General features: G+C 44.7%; 2 protein-coding genes across 3 annotated transcripts in view; one reads left to right on the forward strand and one right to left on the reverse strand.

The window, feature by feature from the left end:
• Nucleotides 1-21,923, forward strand: part of TRMT61B (tRNA methyltransferase 61B) — a 253,837-nt gene that overhangs the window by 98,874 nt on the left and 133,040 nt on the right. The window lies entirely within an intron of this gene.
• KCNK12 (potassium two pore domain channel subfamily K member 12) lies at nt 818-21,828 on the reverse strand. Of its 2 annotated transcripts, XM_079333505.1 has the most exons (3): nt 21,050-21,828; nt 4,624-5,521; nt 818-1,372 (listed from the first exon to the last, which is right to left on the reverse strand). In XM_079333505.1, exons 1-2 carry the CDS (start codon nt 21,399-21,401, stop codon nt 4,626-4,628), a joined length of 1,248 nt encoding a protein of 415 aa, XP_079189631.1. In that variant the 5' UTR covers nt 21,402-21,828; the 3' UTR covers nt 818-1,372; nt 4,624-4,625. The 2 variants fall into 2 exon arrangements, with proteins under 2 accessions (XP_079189631.1, XP_079189632.1); XM_079333506.1 differs by lacking the exon at nt 818-1,372 and having other exon boundaries at nt 4,557-5,521.

A 21,923-nucleotide genomic window follows, 5' to 3' on the forward strand; every position in this document is an offset into this window, starting at 1 on the left:
TTGGAAAGGCACATTAGTAATCCAATTAGAGCAGCAGCCATACCCACAGATTTGCTAGGCTAGCAATCAGCAAAGTATCATTTTGTTGAGATTAGCTCTGAACATTCACTGCAATGATTTGCCACTGAATATTTTTCAAGTTAAAGGCTAGAAAAATACTAAGATGTGAGAATGGTCTCATTGCTACAGCTAATTTCCATAGTCATAAATTCATCCCACACAGGCAATCAGGTTTCTACTGAGCACACATGCTTGGCTACATGACCTCCACTGCTGCTGAAGCCTTTCAGCAGCAAGGCATGACTCAAATATGGGCAAATGGTCATAGAACACTCAAATTTTCACCCAGAAAGCTGGGGACTCCTGCCTTCCAGCAGTAATTCTGGCTGCCATCAGAGCTGCTAAGTGCCTAAAGAACCTTTGTGTGCACTGCTGTGCAAAGTTCCTCTGCAGGGAGGAGAAGCACAGCCTTGTGTCCCTCAGACACTGCAGTCTGCAGCCAAGGTCACAGACTGCTCTGAGCATCTACACGGTCTCAAGGACATCCTTTGCTCTGCAAGGAAACCAGGAGCCATTCCAATCCTTTCAAAATGAGAACTGTGCTTGCAGGTGGGAAGAAACCAGTGAAAACCAGATGACATCTTGGTGTGACTCCAAAAGTTGTTCAAGACACACACAGGGAAGACAGACCCTGAGAGGCCAATGCAATGACTTGCCAAATGCCACAGGTTTCACAGGGAATTATTCCTTGTGACTGTTCCATGCTGACCTCTGGGGTTAAGAGAAGATGTCACTAGAATTTGGTCATTGTTGCTCATTGGTTTTCACCTAGGTTTTAATTTCCATCTGCAAGCTATAAGTGCAGGTGCCAGGTGAAGGTGGCATCTCCTTTGTCCAAGCAGCTCACAGCCATGCCACTGCTGGTCTCAGCAGGGGCCAGCTCACAGACAAGTCCTAATTCCTGCAGCTTTCTGCTGCTCCTGAATGCTCTTCCCTGGGCTCAGGCAGTAAAAGACCAACCTGGGGCACAGGGTCTGAGCTCAGGTCTGTGCTGCCTGTAGGCTCAGCAGGCAGCTGGGATGTCTTGGTCAGTGTCAGAGCAGAGTTACTTCTGCTGTTCTACAGGATGGTGCACAGGGGCTTGTATCAGGGAAGCTGAACTTTCAAAACCTAACTCAACTGTATTCTTTCAAGGCTATCCATATTTAAATCTGAAAAAAACCCAACCCTTTTCCAGAATGTAATACAACTCCCAAGTTACCTAAAAGAAAGTGCAATCTAGTGCAGTGTGCTTTCACTTTCTCACTGTATACCTCCTGTTTCCTTCTGATTTCTTGTGCTTCAGTCTGTGTCCAGGTATTGCTGGTATCTGCTTTGTGAAAATGAAATACCAGGAGGAATTGCACTTGGTGCAACTGGTGCACATTTAGGGGTTAATTCATGAATGGAGCTGCCCTGGGGAATCCGAGTTGGACCATGCACAGTAAAAGACAAGTTAGGTGCCCAAGCCTGGCAAGTTTGAAGATAAGCTTTCATTTAAAAAACAAATTAAAAAAAAAGAAAAAAAAAAAAGCTAAAGGAAGAGCACAAGGAACTAGGAAAGACTGATGTCAAGCCTCCTATGTCCTCTTGGCTTGTTTCTCATGCACATGGGTGATGGGTGCCCAGGCAGGGCTGGCAGGCTGAAAAGTAGAGATTTGGTTTCCATGCATCCTTGAAAATCACTTCTGCTACTGAATATGGGGGAACTGCAAGGCCACCCTTTGGCTGGTGCTTCCCAGTGAGACCCAGGTCAGGAACTGAGCTCTGACCCTCCTATTAACTGAGCTTTGCAGAGCCAGACAGGTTTGGGGATTTTTACAGGGGGGATTTTTTTATCAGATACAACCTGGTGGTCCCTGTGGCTGGCTTATATCAGCTTCTGGGGACAAGTGACCTGCAAGCAACAGGCACCCCTGTGACTAATGGTACCGGAAAGATTTGGAAACATTTCAATCATGTTAGAGCAGAGTGTGTGTCTGCCTTTGCCTGGACCCAGAAAAAGTACCAAGGAGGTACATACAATTTCATATTACTTATTTGTCAGGCTGAAATAAGTAGTTTGAAAACAATTCACAAATTTACAGTTTAAACAGGATCTTAATTATAGTTGTAATATTTATCCTTTAAAACAACTCATTGGGAAAAAAGCCAAACCCTTAATTTGCAAATTTGTTACCATAAAAATAAGAGTTCTTGAGCTCACAGAATGTTAATACATTTGTGCAAAATAATAAACAGGTAATTCTGTTTTTATGAGTGAAATAATTAAAAGGCATTTCTGCTGTGGCTTGGGGCCCCATCTGTTCAAACTTCTAAGTCCTTTGGGACAGAGACTGTCTGCCTTGATTTATGTAATAATTCTAATGAGTAATAGTCCCCATGATGACAAATGCACCAAGATACAATACTACAAGAGGCCAGGCTGCAAAAAAAGAGCAGGATTCCATTCACACTTTTGATAAACAAACACATAAATCATCACAGTAAGAGATTTACCTGTGGGGGTAATCCCAAGTGGAAATGACAAATTTTCATTCTTGTGGTTCCCTGCCTGTGCTGTTTCCCTTGCATCTCTGGAAGGCACCTGCCTGAACTGGGTCTTCCAGCAATCAATCTTTTCCAGACCATGACCTATCCTTATACATCCTGCCTTAATTTATCCCTCAGTGGGCTTCAAAAGGAGCACCAAACAGCTCCTCCTGCCTCCTCAAAGAGGATGAGTGCACAGACAGGAAGGCACACTGACAGATGGACCTAGAGGAGTCTCTGCCACCAAGAAAGCTCCTGCCTCTTGAATGCAGCCCCTACCACACAACAGAATCTCAAGTGTGAGTCTGTGCCAGCTGGAAACACATTACAATCATCACTGCTTGTTTCTGGCCAAACACATCTTGATAAAAGCTGTGACATTTACAGTGTGATACAGACCCATGTGGGATGGCTTTTTTTGTTAGGAAAAGGATACATTCACCACCATCATTCAGCTGGCAGGCTCAGGTGTGCAAAACCTCAAATTTAAGGTTGGTATTCCAAGGGTAAATTCCAAAACATTTTGCACTGCTATAAATTTAAAAGAAAGCAAAAATGATGGCTACTCCAAATCCATGCAAAACAAAGTAAATAGAGAAAAGTATCTATAGAAAACTTCATGGAAATATTTTCAAAGATTTTTAATATTTCTAGTTTTTGTTCATCAGCTTGTTCAATTTATTCAGGGACCAGCCTACTCATGGTCTTGCCTACAATTTTTCCAGTAAGTTTCCAAGAGAAGGCTTCTCAGATGATAACCTTAAATTTTGTTTCTTGCTTGCAATCAGCAGAAGCCTTTTTATTATCTTCATAGTGTAGTAGAGAGAATTTAGCCCATGATCCAGAGCTGTGAAAGAGGTTTGCAGCAAATCCTCTGCATCCACTTGTCATGCTGAACTACACACTCTAGACCAGGTTTGCTTTTGGCTCTTCAGTGGCTTGGGCTAGCACAGGTTAAATACAGCTTAAAATGGTACCAGCAGCAGCAAAGTCCAATTTATGACTTGGTATCAACATTTTGGGGGAAGCCAGCTTCAGGGGGAACTCCAAAGCAATGCTCTTCTGTATAACCTGCACAGTCAGATTTGTGGGAAACATGTGCATGGTTGGGGCTCCCAAAGAACTGCAAGGAAATTATTTGCATGAACCTCTGCAACAATACTGCAGAAGTAAAAGATGCAAATTTAGGACAACAGAGAGCCTACACTCATTTTAGTGACTTATTTAAATGAGAAAGCAACAAAGTAAGTATTTTTGTGGGGAGGCAAACATTTGACACCAGAGGTGCATATTGGCTTCTCTTGCATCAAACAAAGTCATTTATTGAAGATGACAATTGCCTGTTTTGTTATTCATAGGCAGGAACAGTTTTGCACACTTGAACACGGTCCTTGATAATCCCCTGACTTATAAGAGTTAGGTGGCAGGTGGTCTTTCAGACAAGCCTGGCTAAACCCCATCATTTGTAGGAGGGGAGTTCAGCCCATTCCATCCTCTGCCACAGAAGTCAGTGGGATTACTGAAGGAAGCACAGCCACCCATGTGTATGTCATAGGGTATGTCATGAGGCCTGCCACAAGGAATTGCTGAAGAGCATTGAGTACAAGGCTCAGGATCAGAACCAGACTTCAGCAAACTGTGAGATACTGGTTAGCCAAGACTTACCAACCCCATGTTTGAATCTGGAGCCCAACTTGCCCGCTTTATGCCTTTTAACACAGAGTTTGGGTTCAGGCTCTGTTCTGAAGAAGAACACGTTGGTTTTGACACCATCCTAATTATGCACATCATCCTTCTATAATTGCACCACATTCTGCATCAAAGACATCCAAGTCTCATTTAAAACTCCCTTAGGGGAAAATTGTAACATAATGGCAAAGATCTCACTGCATATTAAAGAAAAGTTATAAAACCCCCAGAAAGTAAAACGCTGAACACCCAACGAATACCAAGGCCGTCTCTGAACTGCAAAACTTTCCAGTAGCTTACAGTGGTAATTCCACCCTAACCACCGTTTCATTTCCATTTAAGAACCATGAGGGATTCCAAAACCTCTACCTAGTATCACTGGTTTCTGCCAAGCGGTTGTTCATGATGGCCAGAGCCCCGACCCCCGCCGAGAACCCGTTCTGTCTCGTGTTGATGCAGACATTCCTGGGGTAGCCGTTGGCCGTCTCCGACAGCTGCTTCTGCAGAATGGCCAGCGACACTTTATTGGAGGCCGTGAGCTCCCTCATGGAGATCATCTCCCCCGAGAGCCGCCTGCCCTCGGTGTCACTGTCGTACTGTCCCTCGGCGTCGGCGGCCACGTTGTGGCGGCGCAGGCGTGCTCCCGGCGTGATGGCGTTGCGCCGGCTCAGGCGGCTGCTGGATTTATGGCACTTGGGGCAGCACCTGCACTCCAACTTCTTCAACACCCAGTTCAAGATTTGTTTGATTACGATGGAGATGACGTTAAAAAGGGAGTATATGCAACATACCCCCAGTAATATAAACATGAAGTTCCCGAATCTGTATAATCCCTGATGTTGGTACGTTGCCTTTTGGTTGCTTACCAAATCTCCAAAGCCGATGGTGCTGAAGGTGACAAAGCAGTAATACAAGGAGTCCACGTAGTTCCACCCTTCCACTGCCGTGTACATGGCGGAGGCGCAGCAGGAAAGGGTCACAGCAAAAATTCCCAGGATCAGCATGACGTGGTAAACGGATGGTTTCCAGCCCACCAGGCTCCCCACCCCGGACACAGCCGACCCCCTTCGGAAGTTGGGAGGTAGGAGACCACTTCTCTGCAGCTGCCTCTCATAGCAAGCCCTCATGATAAAGGCCAGGAGGGAGATGATGCGCTCCAAGAAGAGGTTGAAGAAGAGGATGGTCCCGGCACACCCAAAAAGGCCATAAATGATGAGGAATAATTTCCCAGCCACGGTTGCTGGCGTGGTCATCCCAAAACCTACGGTGTGGAGATAAATGGGCAACATTAGTAACACGGGATATATGTACCTTAACAAGGCTCCCTCCTCACTGGAGAGAAGGAGTGCTATCTCTATGTCAGCTTAGGTCAACACGAAAACGAGTTTGGCAAAGAACGAAGAAGGCACCAAAAGTTAAAGCAGAAGACTGAAACTCAAAAGTCAGCAAAAAATCCTTGCAAGATGAAAGGATTATCATCTGTATTAACAGAGCAAAACCACTCAAAATGCAGGTGGAAGACTCACTGAGCCCAAACCTTTTCAAGATGGGACGAGGTGAAGAGGCCATTTTCCTGCTCCCACACGAGTCAGCCAGCACGACCTGATGGAAAGTTTAACTTCTCTGTTCACAAGTGTAACATTTTTGTCATAGGGGTCTGATTATACCATTCCCACTGAGAAGATGAACGTTTTCAACAGTTGTTGAAAAGCATATTAAAAAGTTATATAAGTTGTATAACAGTTGAAAGTTGTATAACAGGGAAAAAAAAAACCCAAAACCCACATCCCAAATAACTGAATATTGTTTTAAAAATAACAGCACTTTAAAGTCTTTTCCAAATCCCAGCTGTGACTAGCCCACCTGGTAACATCACAGAGGGAAGGAAAAGCCATCAGGCTGCAGAGCTGCCTGGCAGACTGGAGGTATTGGGAACTTGCAGATGGATAATTACAGCAGGGAAAAACACTGCTGCTGGTTGAATAGAAAAATCAGAGTATACAAACTCTGCAACAATATTAATTCAACTCTTCTTTATATGAATTACTTATTGTAATATTACTTACTATTATAGCATTACTCATACACAAAGTTTTATAAGTAAATAGTAATGCCTTGTAGCTAACAGATGGTTAAGTAACAGCAAAAGTGAACTTAAATTTGAATGCAAATAAACAAATCCACGTTATTTGCTGATACCAGTTATCTTTTGAAAAAGATTACATATATTTCAAATCCTATCTCAAGAAGATTCTTCTGAAACTCATTCTGCAGGTATCGGCTTTATTTTGCTATTCTTCCCTGTAAAAACATTTGGTGGCTCAGGCAAAAAACATATTGATAGGACTGAGGTGACTGCTTATGTCCCATGAATAAATAACAACATTTAATATAAAGCTTTGTGAAAAATCCATATTCTGAAATTTCACTGCTGTATTGTTCCACCAAAACACCAAGCAAATAACATATTCAAGGGGTAAATATCAACACCAGACTATATAAACAGAAGTTAGTTAAGAAAAAGCACAGAGCATAATGAAATCATTACAGAGTATAATGAAATAATTAAATCCAGTTTATTACCATCACACACCTTTATAAACAGCAACAGAATTATATTGCCTATATATAATGAGCTGAGATTGCTGCTTGAAATCTATTTATCTATTTTTGCAATGGCTGCATTTTTCATTCCACATTTCCTTCCACTTTGTTGATAGAGAATTTCCCATTGGTTGATAGAAGAATGTAAATGCTCATGACAAACTCAGCATCTTTTCAATGACATGAAGAAGCATGAGGAAAGAGGTAGTCCTAGTTCCACAACAGATTTGGCAGGCTCAAAAACAGCTGTGTGCCAGCAAGTCAGCCTATGCATCATAATTTGAGTAACCTGAGCCAGTGAAAGGTGTGCCTGCCCATGTGAATACACGACCTTTCAAGTCCCTTCCAACCCAAACCATTCTATGATTTTATGATCAAAAGCATCATTGTAAAAAGGGTATTTTGTGTAAAAGTCAGTGAAAACCTTGCACAGTATTACCAGAAAATATTACCAAAGAGGTTATTACATTCTGCTTTCTGCACTCCATTCTGCAGTGTTAACAAGACCACCTTTGAGCAGACCTCACAAACCCACACATGGGCTCTGTGAAGTTCCCTCTCCTCTGTGGGGTGGACCTGTTCTCTGCATTGGGCTGGCTGCTACAGGAGCCTGCTCACTGAATGATGAACATCCAAAAGTGCCTGGTCCTCAGAAGGAGCTGTTGTTGTGGTTGCCAGCTAGGGATCCACAGCCAACTCGTTATGGAGGTGGCATCTGCTCGCCTGTGCCTTGTCAGCAAAGCGCTCGAGCATGTGCTTCTCAGCAAGCATGTGAACATCACCATCAAAATAAATGGGTTTATTGTCACACATATGGCTAGACACACTTATTAATTAGGAGGGAAAAAAAAAAGATAGCGACAGTTTGGATCAAACTGTAAATGCGCTGAAGCTTTTTAGTATTTCCTGGGGATCCTTCAAGAGAAGTGAAGTTTTGTATTTTTGGTGCTGTTTGTTTCATCAAAATTTTCTGATACCAAAGTTCAGCATGTAGCTAGGCAAGGTGAAAGGGCCCATCACAGTGAGGAGAATGCTAAGAAATACAATGTCTGAACCTCCCTCATGCCAATTCTGCCCCACCACGTCAGATACAAGCTCTGTGGCAGCATTCATTTCAGCCTGTTGATATTTCTCCTCCCTAAAGAGAATCAGTAAGAGAGGAGCTGACACAAACTCTCTTCAGCAGCCTCTCATGGTTAAGTGCTGACATTTAATGAGACCCTCATCCTGACTTGCATAACAGGTTTGTGGTTACAATTCTGCTCATCTGGAGTTTTAAATTACTTAAGCTAGGGATGGATTCAGGAGGTAGAACAGATGGACAAACTTGTGACATATGCTTCCTGTTGCTCTTGCTTTCTTTTCTTTTACCCACTTTATGACTAAGAGATGGTTGATGCCAGAAGACAAAGGAATAGCAGCTTTAGTACTTGTAAGCTCTTCTCTCAGTCAAATTACTTTGACAATGACCTTGTCTTACTGTATTTTGAGATTAAAGGGGGTGACAGTTTTGCAGTAAATACGTATTTACCCAGAGATGCAATAAAGTTCTGGTCACTTCAAAAACTGAACACAAGAAAGCCACAAAAAAAAATACAAGAAAGGGCATAATGTGTCCCTGCCTTTTCCAGCCACCCCAGTTCTTCTTCTGCAGGTGTCCTGCCATAGATTTCACTCACAGCAGGTCAGCACACTGGAGCAATCATTTGAAATCCCAGAGTGAAACAGCACTTAGATCATCAGAGCAGCATCACCTCTATACCACTACATAACCATCATGTAGTTATATTCAAGGAAATCAAAAGAAACTAAAATGGTTGAAAGTAAAAACAAATGGCTCCTCAGAGATAAACAACAGAAACAACTATAACCAGAATGCTGCTTCCAGAGGGAAAGTTCTTGCAACTTAAAGGCTAAGAGATGAGGGTTACAGAACACAGACAGAGAAACAAAGAGCTCCAATTTTCATGTTTTCCTACTTCCTGTCTTTTCTGAACTTGCTTTACTTCATAGTTCTCCAATAGTTGATTGGTCTTCACTGACACATAAACACTATACACTTGTATAGGAACCAAACATCCTAGTCTGAATGCCATGTTTGGGTTCTGGTGTTTCCTTCCACCCTTTCCCATCTGTTAGCATTCCATCATTATTTCCCCTGAGAATCATACCTGTGTATTCTACAACTGCCTCTCATTTATTCTCTAGCTCCTTACCACCTAACATCCAGAAACAGTTGCCTTGGATACAGGGTCACAGCTTGGAGCTGACAAAACTGCTGCATCCAGAGCTTTTACCCAGGGACTGGGAATACTACAAGTCAGTTCTTCCAACCAGCTCCACATTTCCAGACTGCAAATGAGACTTACTTTCCCTTTAACATCTTTCTCAACCTGCTTTACTAAAATTGAGCCCTTTGTGCTCAAACAATAAAATTTTTCAGAGCTTTTCTACTGCAAAGGCTTTAATATAAAAGCTGCTGTAAATTCTCGTTTGATCTTATTTAGATTAGGATCTGCAAAAAGAGCAGCAGTCTGTCCAGCACTGTGTGAATTAAGGCCCTTTAAATTGGACCCTTGCTATTTCTGAATAAATGAGATAAAACTGCAGTTTTTAGGGCTGGCCTAACCTGTGTCACACACAAGCTTGCAGTCCTTGGTGACCCATGTACTGGGGCAGATAGTCCATGGAGAAAATACTGAGTGACCATGCAAGTAAGGACTGACTTCCATAATCATTCCATCTATCCATTCATCCAGGAAAGAGCACCATGATAAGCCTAATGAATGTAGTTAAAATCACCCATGTCTCTGCTGGTGCTCCTTGTTTCATTTTACCTGTGAAACATTAGTCAGGTGTTTGAGACAACTGCTACTCAAACGGTGCCATGCTGGCAGAACAGAGCCAGGAGATGATTAATTGAACTTTAAGGACTTTCAAAGAGCTCTAGGTGATTATTACAGGCTTTCTACAGCACTGATGTTATTCTATTTACACACAAAATAGATCAGGTTATTGGCTATCCAAAGTGCTGTGATGCCTTACATCAGTGAACACCAGAATCAATCACTCTTGGCATTTCTCTGCTGGCCATGCTTTAAATCACAGAATAAAAGGTCATGCACATATTCATTTCCTTTTAATGTATGTTGGGTTTAAAAATAATTGTAAACCTAAAATAAAACAAGCTTTCCCTAGGAAAAAAAAAAAAAAAAAAAAAAAAAAAAAAAAAAAAAAAAAAAAGAGATTAAATTTGTAACAATTACATTATACAATCAAAAGGTGAAATAATAAATAGTTTTTAAGATACCAGGTGCATGTGAAAGGCATGACCCCAAAGAAACCTGAGAGAAGGAGAGAGCAATAACCTCTCAAAACCTGACTGCTCCTGAATGTTTAGCTTCTCCTCCTTCCAGCAGGTTTCCCAAGTGTGTTCTTCTAAGCTGACACCTTCTAGTTGAGCTTTCCAAGAAAGATCTTCAGTCTCTAGTGGGCACTCAACAGGCACATTCAGCAGCTCAAGTAGCCTAACATTTGTATGTTTGAGTGATACATGGCCCTTAAAAAGATAAAGGCTGGGGCTTCAGCTTCACCACCAGCAGCAGTATTCTTGCTCTTTTCACTCAGCACAAGCATTCAAGCTTTTTTTTTCCCAGCTATACTGCATGTTTCCCTTTCTGTGCACAGTCTGCAAAGAAGTGCACACCAAAGACCAACTAAACAAGTCCACCCTTGCTCACTACTACATGCCATTATCCTAAAGACAAAACCCAATAAATACAGGAGGTCTGCTGAAGTTGCTTGGGCACAGAACCAAGCCAAGGAAGAAGCAGAAGTGTCTCTAAATCAGTTTTTTTTCGTTCTCTGGCTGGGGCCAGCTGCTCTCTATACACCTTGTACAAGCAAATGGGGACTGACTTGTGCCAAGCCATCAGTGCTGCCAGCTGAGCAGCAGCTCTGGCCCAAGGTCTTGCTAAACAGGCCCCCTTGAAGAGGGAATACATGAGGAGAATCACAGACTTGAAGCTCAAAATCTTTGGCAATCTTATGTTCAGTTTCTGGCTAATCCCACTGCAACAGAACGTGGTTTTGAATGAGAGAGAGGGAGCCTCTCCTAAAAGGAGATGGTAGAGAATAAAGCTCAAAGGAGGATGAAAATCAGGAGTAGGAATTCAAACTACACAGAGAACAAGAAAGTCAGGACCTACAAACTGTTACTATCCTTGCTGAGCTGACTGTAAAGGGATGGACGTGTCCTGTGGCGTGACAATCTCCCTTCTCTATTAACATATTGTTCATAAGCTTTCTTTCAATACTTAAGGTTTTACTGTTCTTATAAACAATACAATCTTCTTGTCTGCTAAACTCTTGGGGCCAGTCTATGGTTTACAGTCATAAAAATCAAGACTGAAATTGTTTTCTTCATTTTATGCTGCCTTTCTTGGGCAAGTCTTCAGCAAGATGCTACTAAATGCCCTCCTCTCTTGCCAGTTATTCTGCCCCTTGGCACAGCCAAAGCACTCTAATGGCTTGTTAAAACAGAAAGAATATTGCATAGTGTTGCCTAAACTAGTCCCAAACCACCTCACAAAGGAGGACTTCCAGAAAAAGGAGATGGGAGCAGGATGTTCTTTTGCTGGCAGCCTGTCTTCTTGTACATTGATCTGAACTAGCCAAGGGCTGCTCCTGTGGCTGCCTCCACACCTGATGATTGCAGGGTCTGCTTCTGGCTTGTTGTCTTTTCTTATCCTAACAGCTGGGGAAAATCATTTTGCTGTAATCTTCTCTGAATTTGTAGTGGTGTACATAATGGAAAAAAATATCCCACATGCTCTACAGCTGTTTGACAAAGTTGTACTACAGTGAAAAAACCTCCCCTTTGCATTACAGACTTAGGGTCTTCCCACTCTTGCATTAACAACCATCAGGGGGTATCAAACCCTGCTCATGATCAGGCTGTGTGAAAAGCACCTGCCTTGGCTTACTGCACTGCCCAGTACCACCTAAAGCACAGGGGTTCTGAAAGACCATCAGAGGAAACACCCCTGCATTTAGGGAAACTGCTTTTACAAGTGCACAGAAAACAAGAGCATGATAACCAAGAAATACATGAAATGTGTCTCAGTAACCATGGATATAGATCACAGTAGAGCTCATGGACCCCAAAAATCACCAATCCCTTCTTGCTCTTAAGATGTGCCCACATTTGAACTGTACACTGCCACCTCCTCTGACCTTCCTACAGTCCCCTGCAGCTGGTGATTCTAGGTGAACACTGCTTCAGAAGCAGATTTCTGTTGCAATCATAATTTTTCATCTTTTAAAGCTGTTTCCATTCTTATTTCCCTATATTTTTTGGAGAATGTTTTTTGTATGGATAATTATGTATCTAAGCAACACCCTAACAGAAGAAAGCTTATGCCCTGTCATTCCAAACCATCCACACATGCTTTTGCTGTTTACTGAAACTTGCAGCTGCATTTCAGATGTCTATGTACACCTAAGGTTGAGCCATCTCTTTTCCCTGAACTCCAAGTGAAAAAGAATAATGGCATCCAAATTTTGTTACATTCTTGAGATATTATTGGCTCCTAAAGAACACTTGCACATGTACTGTCACTTCAGTGCCAGTACATCTCACAATACTTCTCCTTTCAGGCTAAGAAACAGCATTATCTAAATTTCACAAGTGAGCTTGGTCTATTGTCATATTTCCCCACATAAGAAGTCTGATAAAAGATGATGTCACTCGTGGGCTTTCTGAGCCTTAGAGATGGGAAAGGCAGTTCAATGGTTATGCTTTTGGCATATCTTTTGACTGGATTAAACAACAGACTTGTGGCATATTTTTCTTCTGCCAATGATGTTTGTGTAGGTAGGTGTTCAGAGAACATCTGTTTCTTCATAGTTGTCTCAGCTATTCTGCTTTACAAAGAATTCACCTATAAAGATATACCTAAGGGATAAAAAGGCCCTAAACACATCCTTTCCACTGTTAGGCCTTTTTTCTTCTTTTTTTTTTTTTTTTAACAAATCTCTGTACAAACTTCTACAGTTACAATTTAATGAGAAAAAAACTCTGATAATCCTATTAGGCTTCTTAATGTTTTAAATATACCTTCATGGGTCCCTTATTTTAAGAAGTTTCAGCTGAAAGCTGAAATAGAGGGTGATAGAACTGCTGACCAACCAGTTATTTCCCATTTTCTACTTCTTCATTTAACTCTTCCTTCCTCAGTATGCATTTCCCTTGACTATTTTTAAATTTAACGATACTGAACAACTCTGCTGCATTACCAAGACAATTTTGAGCTTCTGAGTTTATCTGAGATTTTCCTGGTCCTTGCAGCTCCGCCAGTAGCAGTTTTTGTAAACCAGCAAATCATCATATCAAACAGCTTGTTTCTGCCTCTCTCATGAAACTCACAACTGGGGTTCAAGACCTTCACACTGCTGTCACTCCCTCCCATTTTTTCCACTGGGCATAAAGCAGACCTGAGTGCATGCACACCCAGCATGAGTGACACTGTGTTTTTTTGTCTGATCTCAGGAGAGAGAAATATATTGCACAAAGCTCAGGCTGAGCAACAAGATGACAGGACACATAGTGATGAATAACCAAAGGCATTTTAGCTGCCTTTAACTGAGATTTACTGAATTAGTTCTTCACTCAGCTCTCACAGTGCCTAATTTCTTCTGGCTGCAGTTTCTGTGATTAAATGTGCCCGTGTAAGACTGAGAATGACTGGGAAACATTTGGCCAATAATTTCTGAAGGGAAGAAGCTGCAGTGGAACAAGCTCAGAAAGGCTAAAATCCAGAGAGGACTTGCTGTGGGGCTACAACTGTTTCCAAGATATTATTGCTTCTTTCATGCACCTACTATGGATTTTTAAACACGAGCAATAGCACTGCCTCACCCACAGTAAGTAATCCCATATGTTAACATCAAACCATTCAATTTCTTATCTTATTCCACTCCAAAGCTTTAATTACTTGTAAAGGCTGCTAATGCTTTGCCTTGTCTAATGCAATTAGATTTAATTTTCATTCTGCTTCTCATTTATTCAAGAAAGATTGCACTGAAACCTCCTCATGCCTAGGTGTACCAGCCAGTGCCATCAGCAGCCCCACTGGGCTCAGGGGGATGTATTTTACATGGTAATAACAAGTGCATTTGTTTTATAAACCTGGTGTGCCAATAAAGTACCCATTGGTAGGATTTCCTAAGGCTCTGCAGACTAGTCTGCTATTGACTTCAGCAGAAGCAGGCTATTGAGGAGGTATTTTATTTGTCTGGATTGCTATGAAATTGCCCTTTGGATTATAATAGAGTGTTTCTATTCACAAAAGGTTTTTATTATCACTACAAACATTTATTGTGCTCAGGAAGACTTTCACATTTCAAATGCTCACCAGCATGAACCCTAATTTTTGTCCTTAAACATCTTTTCCCAAAATGCCCTTAGATATGCACTTGGTGCTGACACACTACAAAAACTGTCTCTTTTGATATAGGTAAGCAAGGCTTATTCAGATCATGGCCAAAGGCCATGTTTTCAATATCAAGCTGTTTCAGTCTAAAAATTGCATATTTAATGTTCCAAGCTGTTTTTCTGTTACTCTAACCCTGATGCTACTGTGGCAAGAGGCAAAATTCTCTTTGACTTAACAGCTTCCAAGATAAGGTAATCCTGCGTTCATTAAAATAAAGAAATGACATTGTATTTTCCAGCACACCTCCAGCAGTAGGTAATGTTACATCAAGTTAATTGTCAACAGAACTACCCTGTAATTGTTTTCCTCTTCTCTCCACAATGAAGAGCAATTAAAGCTTGCATAAAAACAAGACAGTGTGCTGGCAAAGATGACCCTGTGGTGCAAGTGAAAAAAAATGATTACATCCCTACAATCTGTGTCAAACTGAAGACAATTAGAGAAGGAAGAGACAAACTGAAAAAGAAATGAGGGTCAACAGCAGCATTAACACTAGGGAAAGGGGATGAGCATGATGAGGAGCAGAGAGAAACTGTAAAGCTTTACTTGTGACTCCTCTGGTAGTTCTTAACATGAAAGACTGTAAAGACATCAAACAAATATTCCAGAGTTAATCAAGCAAACTAATCACCAGGAGAGGACACACTAACTGGGGGAAGGCAGGAGAAGCTGGAGAAGTTCAGGCTGGGGAAGGCAGGTGAGCAGGCTGCAGATGAGCCTTGTAAGAAGGAAAGGGGAATATCCCCAGGAGAGCAAAGGGGGGGGAAGATTCCAGGGACTGGCAGAGCTCCATAGGAGCACAGAGTTTCAAGCAGGATTTGATTTATGAGCCTGCAGCAAACAGGGCAGCTGATAATCCCAGTAACAATGATCCCCACAGGTACCACAGGATGACAGCTGCTTTACAGGGAGGCTGCAGGGTCACAGAGATGGACTGGCTGGAGCCACATGGGATGAGAGCTGCCAAAGGGGTGCTCTGGCACACCAGTGCCTAGTTTGCAATCACACCCACAAGCTCTTCAAGTGCTCAGGGAACTACAATAGAGCTGTTTGCAGGACTGCCACTGAAGACCAAATGGAATGTTCTGCTAAGCAGGAGGTACATGCTAAGCAGACATTGCTCCTTCAATGACACAACCTAGAGGCACCCTGAAGGCTGCAAAAATGGAGAATCATGAATCCATGAAACTCCAGTTGGTCTTAGTTTTGAACCCAAACCAGCACCTTATGAGTCAGTATAAAATCTCCCCTAACTTCTGAGATGCTGGACCATATCTCATGTAATGCTGGGCAAAATTTGGTTTTTGGATGACTGCTCTACGAAGCTGTGGTGCTTGACATTTAATTTGGAGACCTCACATTTCAGTGCTCCAGCTGAGCACCTCAAACTCCATAGCCATGGCAAAAAGAAGTGAAATGTCTTTGTGCTTGACTTCTCCATCAATTACTGATGTTAATGTTTTGAAACATTTAGCTAGGGTTTAATATTGAAGAAACACCTGAAACACATAGATGAACTAATCTGAACTGAAATGCTCTGTAGAGATCATTCAGTTTAGATGACCAAAGCACAGTGAAAGCTTAATTTTCTGTGGCTGGCATAAACCTACAGGGGCAGGCAAGCCCTAAGAAGCACTGAAATTAAAATAACATTTTTCAATTTATTTTTTTTTTTATTTTAGAAAGGGCTTTATTTCAAGTATTTGGGTTTCTCCTTCTTGCCTTCTAGAATAAAATCCCAACAAATTCAGGATCAAAATGATTTAATTGTGACCCTTCAGTGGGGACTCCTCAAGTCACCTGCATAATTACAAGGATGCATTCCAAGTACAGCTTTGTGTTGTTGCTCTCAACTACAAGAAAGCAAGCTGTGATTTAGATTACTTTTCTGCTCAGAGCACCCAACCTATGGCCACATGCTTAGGAAATTCCTACCTGTGGTACCCAAAGAAGTTAATGCTCCCATGCAGCGATGGCAAGCAGAAAACATTGCTATGGTGATAGTTCTTCATCTGAAAATCAGTGTAGGAACACAACTCTCCACTGAAATATGCTGACCATTGACCTGCTGCCCTCTGAGCCTCCTTCTCTCTGTTCTTTATCGAGGTTACCCAAGTGAGAAAGTAGCTCAGAAATCCACCAGCACATTGATCAAAATATGCCATGCACCAAAGGAATCAGATCTGCCTGAAGCACACTTTCAGCCTGCCTGCAGATTGTGTACAGGATGGCAAAGACAAATAACCTGACACTGCAGCTTAATAACACTGCTGGCTCTTCCAGCTGCTTTCTCATTCTGTTTTGTTTGATCATTTCTTAACTTTAAGAAGGTCAACACTGGAGGCAACTCCCCCTTAACCTGAAACCTCTGCAAAAGCTGCCTGAACCCCAGAGAACTGCAGAGCCCTGGGGAGGTAACAGTGATGCTTATCAGGTGCACACTCTGGTTTGGCTGTCACCTTTTGGTTATGTTTGCCCTATAGACAGAGAGGCTGCATTCAGGAAGAGCAGAGAGCCAGAACCTCCTGTGGCTGCAGCTCTGCAACACAACAATGAAGGATGGGACAAATATATGTAGCCCTTAAACCTTCAGACCATCTTGGTTATTTGTGGGATTTCTTCCCAAATTATCCTGTGTAGTGCCTGCTCTCACAGGCTCACCCCCTGGCTCTGGGCAGTGTAGTTCAACATCTCACCTGTGCTTACTGAGCTGTCCAAATGTGCTTTGCACATCACTTCCATTAAATTACCACCCCCAGAACATCAAGACTGACAGATATTCTCACAAGACTATGATACAGAGACAGAGGGTATCTTAGAAGTGAGTGGTTATGGTGCCTAGGTTGTGGAGCAGAGGCAGAAATGCTGCTGAGTTTGCTGGGTCCCTGCAGAGAACCCAGAGAGGTCTAACCTAGCTGACATCCTAAGCAAGGAGAGAACAGCTGCCAAAGCCAGTGAGATGGCAGAAAACACAGAATGCTGTGTCTCTCTTAAGAGCAGAGCATGCCCCTGCCCTTTGGGTGGAGCCATCAGTCCACAGGAATATTGAGTCATTTAACAGGATACCTCAGGAATAAGGCAAGTATGACCAGTCCTGCTCACTCCTACACACTGTGCCCCCAAAACCTGTAACCCCTGCACAGCTGTACAGAGAGAGGATTCCTGCATCTCTTCTTCCCAGGGGCACTTCTCAAGCACACTTAACCCATCCCAAAATCATCTGCCCACAGTAAAGGTGCTATAAAAAAAATTATCTTGAAAAACCACTTTATGTCAGAGTACTTCACTTGACCTCATTTTTTAATGCCTGGTATGGATTTCTAGTATCTTCTATCACTTCAATTTTGAAACATGTACTTACAGATAAGAAGCTTAGAATCCAATTTTAATGGGTCTATGTTTCAAAATGTTCTACTATACAGGCACCTGTTTAGTAAAGGTTTATTCTAACATGTAAGAGGAGAAAAAAAATCTGAGTACAAAGTCTAGACTCATGGACTGAGTCAGAAATCCAGATCTTCAGGCATTCCAGAGCTGCCTGGTGTGCTGGGCAGAATAAGTCACTGCTACCAGAATATGGGGAAAGCTAGGACTGATCATGCCTGTATCTGTAACATTTCACCAGCAAGAAATCTGGTCTGAGTTTTACTTTTGCTTTCAGTCTTTAACAAAGTGCTGCGTGCTATAGGTGGTGTGCATTTGTGGAGGGAAGTAAAAAACTCAACTGAAAACCAAAGTCTACAGTCAGTTACACCAAAGAACCAAGAATAAATTTCACCTAGCTGCTCCTTAAAGAAATCAGAATAATAGTAATAATAATAATAGCCAGAAAACCAGTACCTTTTGGAGTGCAAAATAATGACTGAATAGATGGTGTAGTCTGACTGCAAGCAATCAGAAATTAGACCAAAGGATTTTCTCACATAGTTCTGAAAATCCAAATGTGTCTAATGAAAACAGACTCAACATTTCATTATTCAAGCACAAACAATGCAGTAATTAAAACTGAATGCCCAGAGTGCTATCAAGAGGGTGTTTTATGGACTGTAAGACACACACTTTGTGGACTATTTTCAGGAAAATGCTTTAAAAGTAGAATTTCAACTCTCACTTCTTAAAGATCCCATTAAATGTTTCTCACCCAGACTGTTTGATTGTATCCCTGAAGAATTAGGGAAGTGCAGAGCTGCAGCCAAGGAGGCACCTAAGAGATGGGAGCTGTTTGGCTCTGCAAAGATGCTGCTCAGGGAGATTGGATGCAACAGTTCTCTCCCAGCCTGGCTATTCCTAACCCTTGTGCTCACAGAAGGATGAAGAACTGGAGTCTTCCTCAGCTCAGCTTACACAAACTCCAGGAGGACTTGCAGCCCTGTCCCTGGATGACTATATTTCAATGCCTACATGTGAAAGATTTAGCAGTTTTATTAAAACTGTTGAGAATAAAGCCAGGGCTTGAAAAGACAAGGAGAGATTCCTGCAAGTTGGAATCCTCTAGAGATGAGAAGCTGAGTAACCTGTGGGTGATTTACCCTTGAGAGACACTGAGTACACTTGCTGTTTGTCAAGCAGTGAGTAAGGAAGCTTTCCACCTCGCTAGGATAGTGGTGTGTTTAGCTGGAGTAATAAAGCTGCTTTGACACATACAACTGATGAATGTTGAGGAAGGCAAGCTGTTTTGACTCTGTGTGTCTGGTAGTTCTTGGCAAGGTTGGGTAAAAACAGCATTCTTGTCAATTAAGCATGACACAAAAGCAAATCAAATTGCTCAGAGTCAGGATGGTGTGTGAGCTGACAGTGGAATCAAAGGTAATCTGGGTGGGTAGGCACACAAGTGAACTGGCAGGGAGGCAAAGACATGGACCTGGAGAGAATGGCTTTGGAACTGCTCTCCCAGGTGACACCTTGCTGCCCACCCACTGGGTTTCTCCCATGCTGGGACCACAATCCAGATCTGAGCAGGTTTGACTAAGATTGCAACACCGTGTTTTAGTGGAACAACCAGTGAGTTCATTGTGGTTTCCTGCTTCTGCTGGGCGGGACTGCCAAAAATAACCGAATACAACTGTTTGGTGGAAGAAACCCTGCTGCAGCTGAGCTCACTGTGGGCTTTGCCTCTACCTGCTGCAGCAGCCTGAAGAGAAGCACTGAGATGGGGGCAGCTCCTCTTCATCTGTAAAAGCCATGTGCTCCATGGATGGAGGGCAGCAGCCTCAGGATGCTGGGACCCAGGCAGACACACCAAATACTGTGAGTAACCCAGGAGTACGTACTGGCAGGTGGCATTCCCAGAGCAGGGGAACACTAGTCAGAATCCAGCCTGTGTTGCACATAAACCAGCCTTCAGCCTCCACCTGGCACAGGAGATGTGACATTATTGCCTCTAAGGAGGGAGCACTGCCCTCGGATGGTGCTACAGCAATATGAGAAGCACAGCTCTTGGTTCTGCCATTTACACCTGTCAAAATCCCCTGCTTGAGCTCCTCAGTCCCTCTGACCAGGCACAAATGACTGCACATGGGGCAAGGAAGTGGAGGTGGAAATGCAAAGCAAAAGGAAACATTTCACACCTCAATAACCTCAGAGAGGAGAAGCAGAGTCAGCAGGGAAACAATGTGTTTACACATCACCTGAAGATTTTTGTTTCCCACAGCAGTTGTAATAAAATAATAGTTAAACATCGGCTTTTTTGTTCTTTCATTCTGATCAGTCAAAATGATCTCTTCTAAATATATGTTCCTATGATGAAGAAAGCTTAATGCTCAATTAAAACAGTGTTTTAATGACTGGGCTACCAAATGTAATTGCAAAGCAGAAGTTAACTGGATTTTTCAATGCAAAAAGTAACAATACCTGACAACACTGATAAAGCATTTTCCGTACCTAATGAATGTAAACGCAATAATGACCTGTGAGTTTCTTCCTCTACAATAAAGGGAAAACACGCATTTGTGCTTAGAAGACACCTGGCTTCCAACAAAACTTAAAAACTGGCAGAGTTATTGTATTCAGAGACAGGGTTTCTCAAGCAATAGTTCAAAAGTAGTACATAGCCACAGAGTTAAAAAAAAAAAAAAAGAAAAAAATAAATCTTCCCACCAGAGCTCATAATTTGCTTAAAAAGTGCTGCTCTTCCTAAACACCAACGGGATGTGAAAAACTACAGCCGGCTGCAGCGATACACTTGTGCTGCAGCTGCAAGACACACGACTTGGTGCGCCTGGAGTCTTTAAACACATCCACATCCGAAGTTTGCCGGCAGTTATCGCCGGTCCCAAGCCGAGCGGGCAGGCACGGCGAGAGCCTGGCTCCCGCTCAGCATCTCCATCTGCCCGCACCGAGCCGTTCTCCGGGCGCAGGCGGCGCTCCACGGGCAGCCGCCGGTCCCGCTCGCTCCTCGGGCCGGCAGAGCGGAGCAGCCCGGCCGCCGGCAGCACGAGTTGGCCGCGCAGGGACGGCGCTGCCGCGATGCCCGGAGCGCTGCGGGCGGGAGCGGCGCCGGTGCCCGGCTCCGTGCGGCGGCGGCGGGACCGCGACGCCCGGGACGGGAGGGCAGCGGGGACAGAGGGACCGGAGGCGCCGCCAAGCCCCGGTTGCCACAGCAACGCGGCGGCGCCTCTCCCCAAACTTTGGTCGCTATAACGACGGGGCCGGGGCCGCGGCATCCCCCGGACGGGCGGGTCCGCGCTCACCTATGGTGGAGACGACGGTGCCCACGAAGTAGAAGGCGCCGGGGAAGTCCCAGCGGGGCCGCAGGGCGTCGACGCGGATGCCCGCGGCCATGGCCGCCTCGTAGCTCCGCAGGAAGGCGCGCAGCTCCGGCAGGCTGATGTTGAAGATGCGGCTGAAGTTGTGCAGGGTCCGGTTCCAGCGGAGCTGCGCCGCCGCCTCCGACGGGCTCTCGAGGGCCGAGAAGACGGTGGCGCCGGCGCTCAGGTACGCCGCGATGAGGGCGGCCAGCAGCAGGAACCGCCCGTTGTCCTCGTTGAGGGGCGCCAGGCGCCGCCGGCGGCAGGAGCCCACCGCCCCCCGCGGGGGCATCATCCGGTGCGCGGCGCGGCGGGCGCGGCGGGCGGCGGGCGGCCCCCGGCGGGGCGCGCGGGCATGGGGCGGCGCTGCGCGGAGTCCGGCGCGGCGGCGGCGGCGGCTTCGCTGCAGGGGCCGCGGCTCTGAGTCATCCCCCGGAGGGGCTGCCCGCCCGCCTGGCGACGGCGGCGCCCCGGGGCCGTTGGCCTCGCCCGCCCGCCCCGGGCCCCGGGGCCGCGCGCTGCTGCGGCGCGGGCTGCGCGGCGCGCACCGGCCGGCCGGCTCTGGCCATGCGGGGCGGCGGCGGCGGCGGCCCCGCCGCGGGGGAGACGCCGCGGGGAGGCGGAGGCGGAGGCTCCGCGCGGCGCCCGGTCGACGGCGGGCGGAGGGCGGGAGCGTGCGGCGCGTCCCCCGGGGAGCCGCATCCCCGGCGGGGAGGCTCCCGCAGCCCCGCCGCCCGCCCGGCCCGGGCCGCCGGAGCCGCCGCTGCCGCGCCCCCGGGGCCGCCGCGCCCGAACCGGGGGAGGGATGGGGCGGGAC

The sequence above is a fragment of the Erithacus rubecula genome (genome assembly GCF_903797595.1).
Source record: "Erithacus rubecula genome assembly, chromosome: 2".
In the NCBI taxonomy this organism is placed as follows: domain Eukaryota; kingdom Metazoa; phylum Chordata; class Aves; order Passeriformes; family Muscicapidae; genus Erithacus; species Erithacus rubecula.

Coding starts and splice junctions, on each gene's coding strand:
- KCNK12 (XM_079333505.1), bottom strand. CDS start 21,401: ATGATGCCCCCGCGGGGGGCGGTGGGCTCCTGCCGCCGGCGGCGCCTG. Junction 5,522..21,049: donor CACCGTCGTCTCCACCATAG/GTGAGCGCGGAC, acceptor TCCACACCGTAG/GTTTTGGGATGACCACGCCA.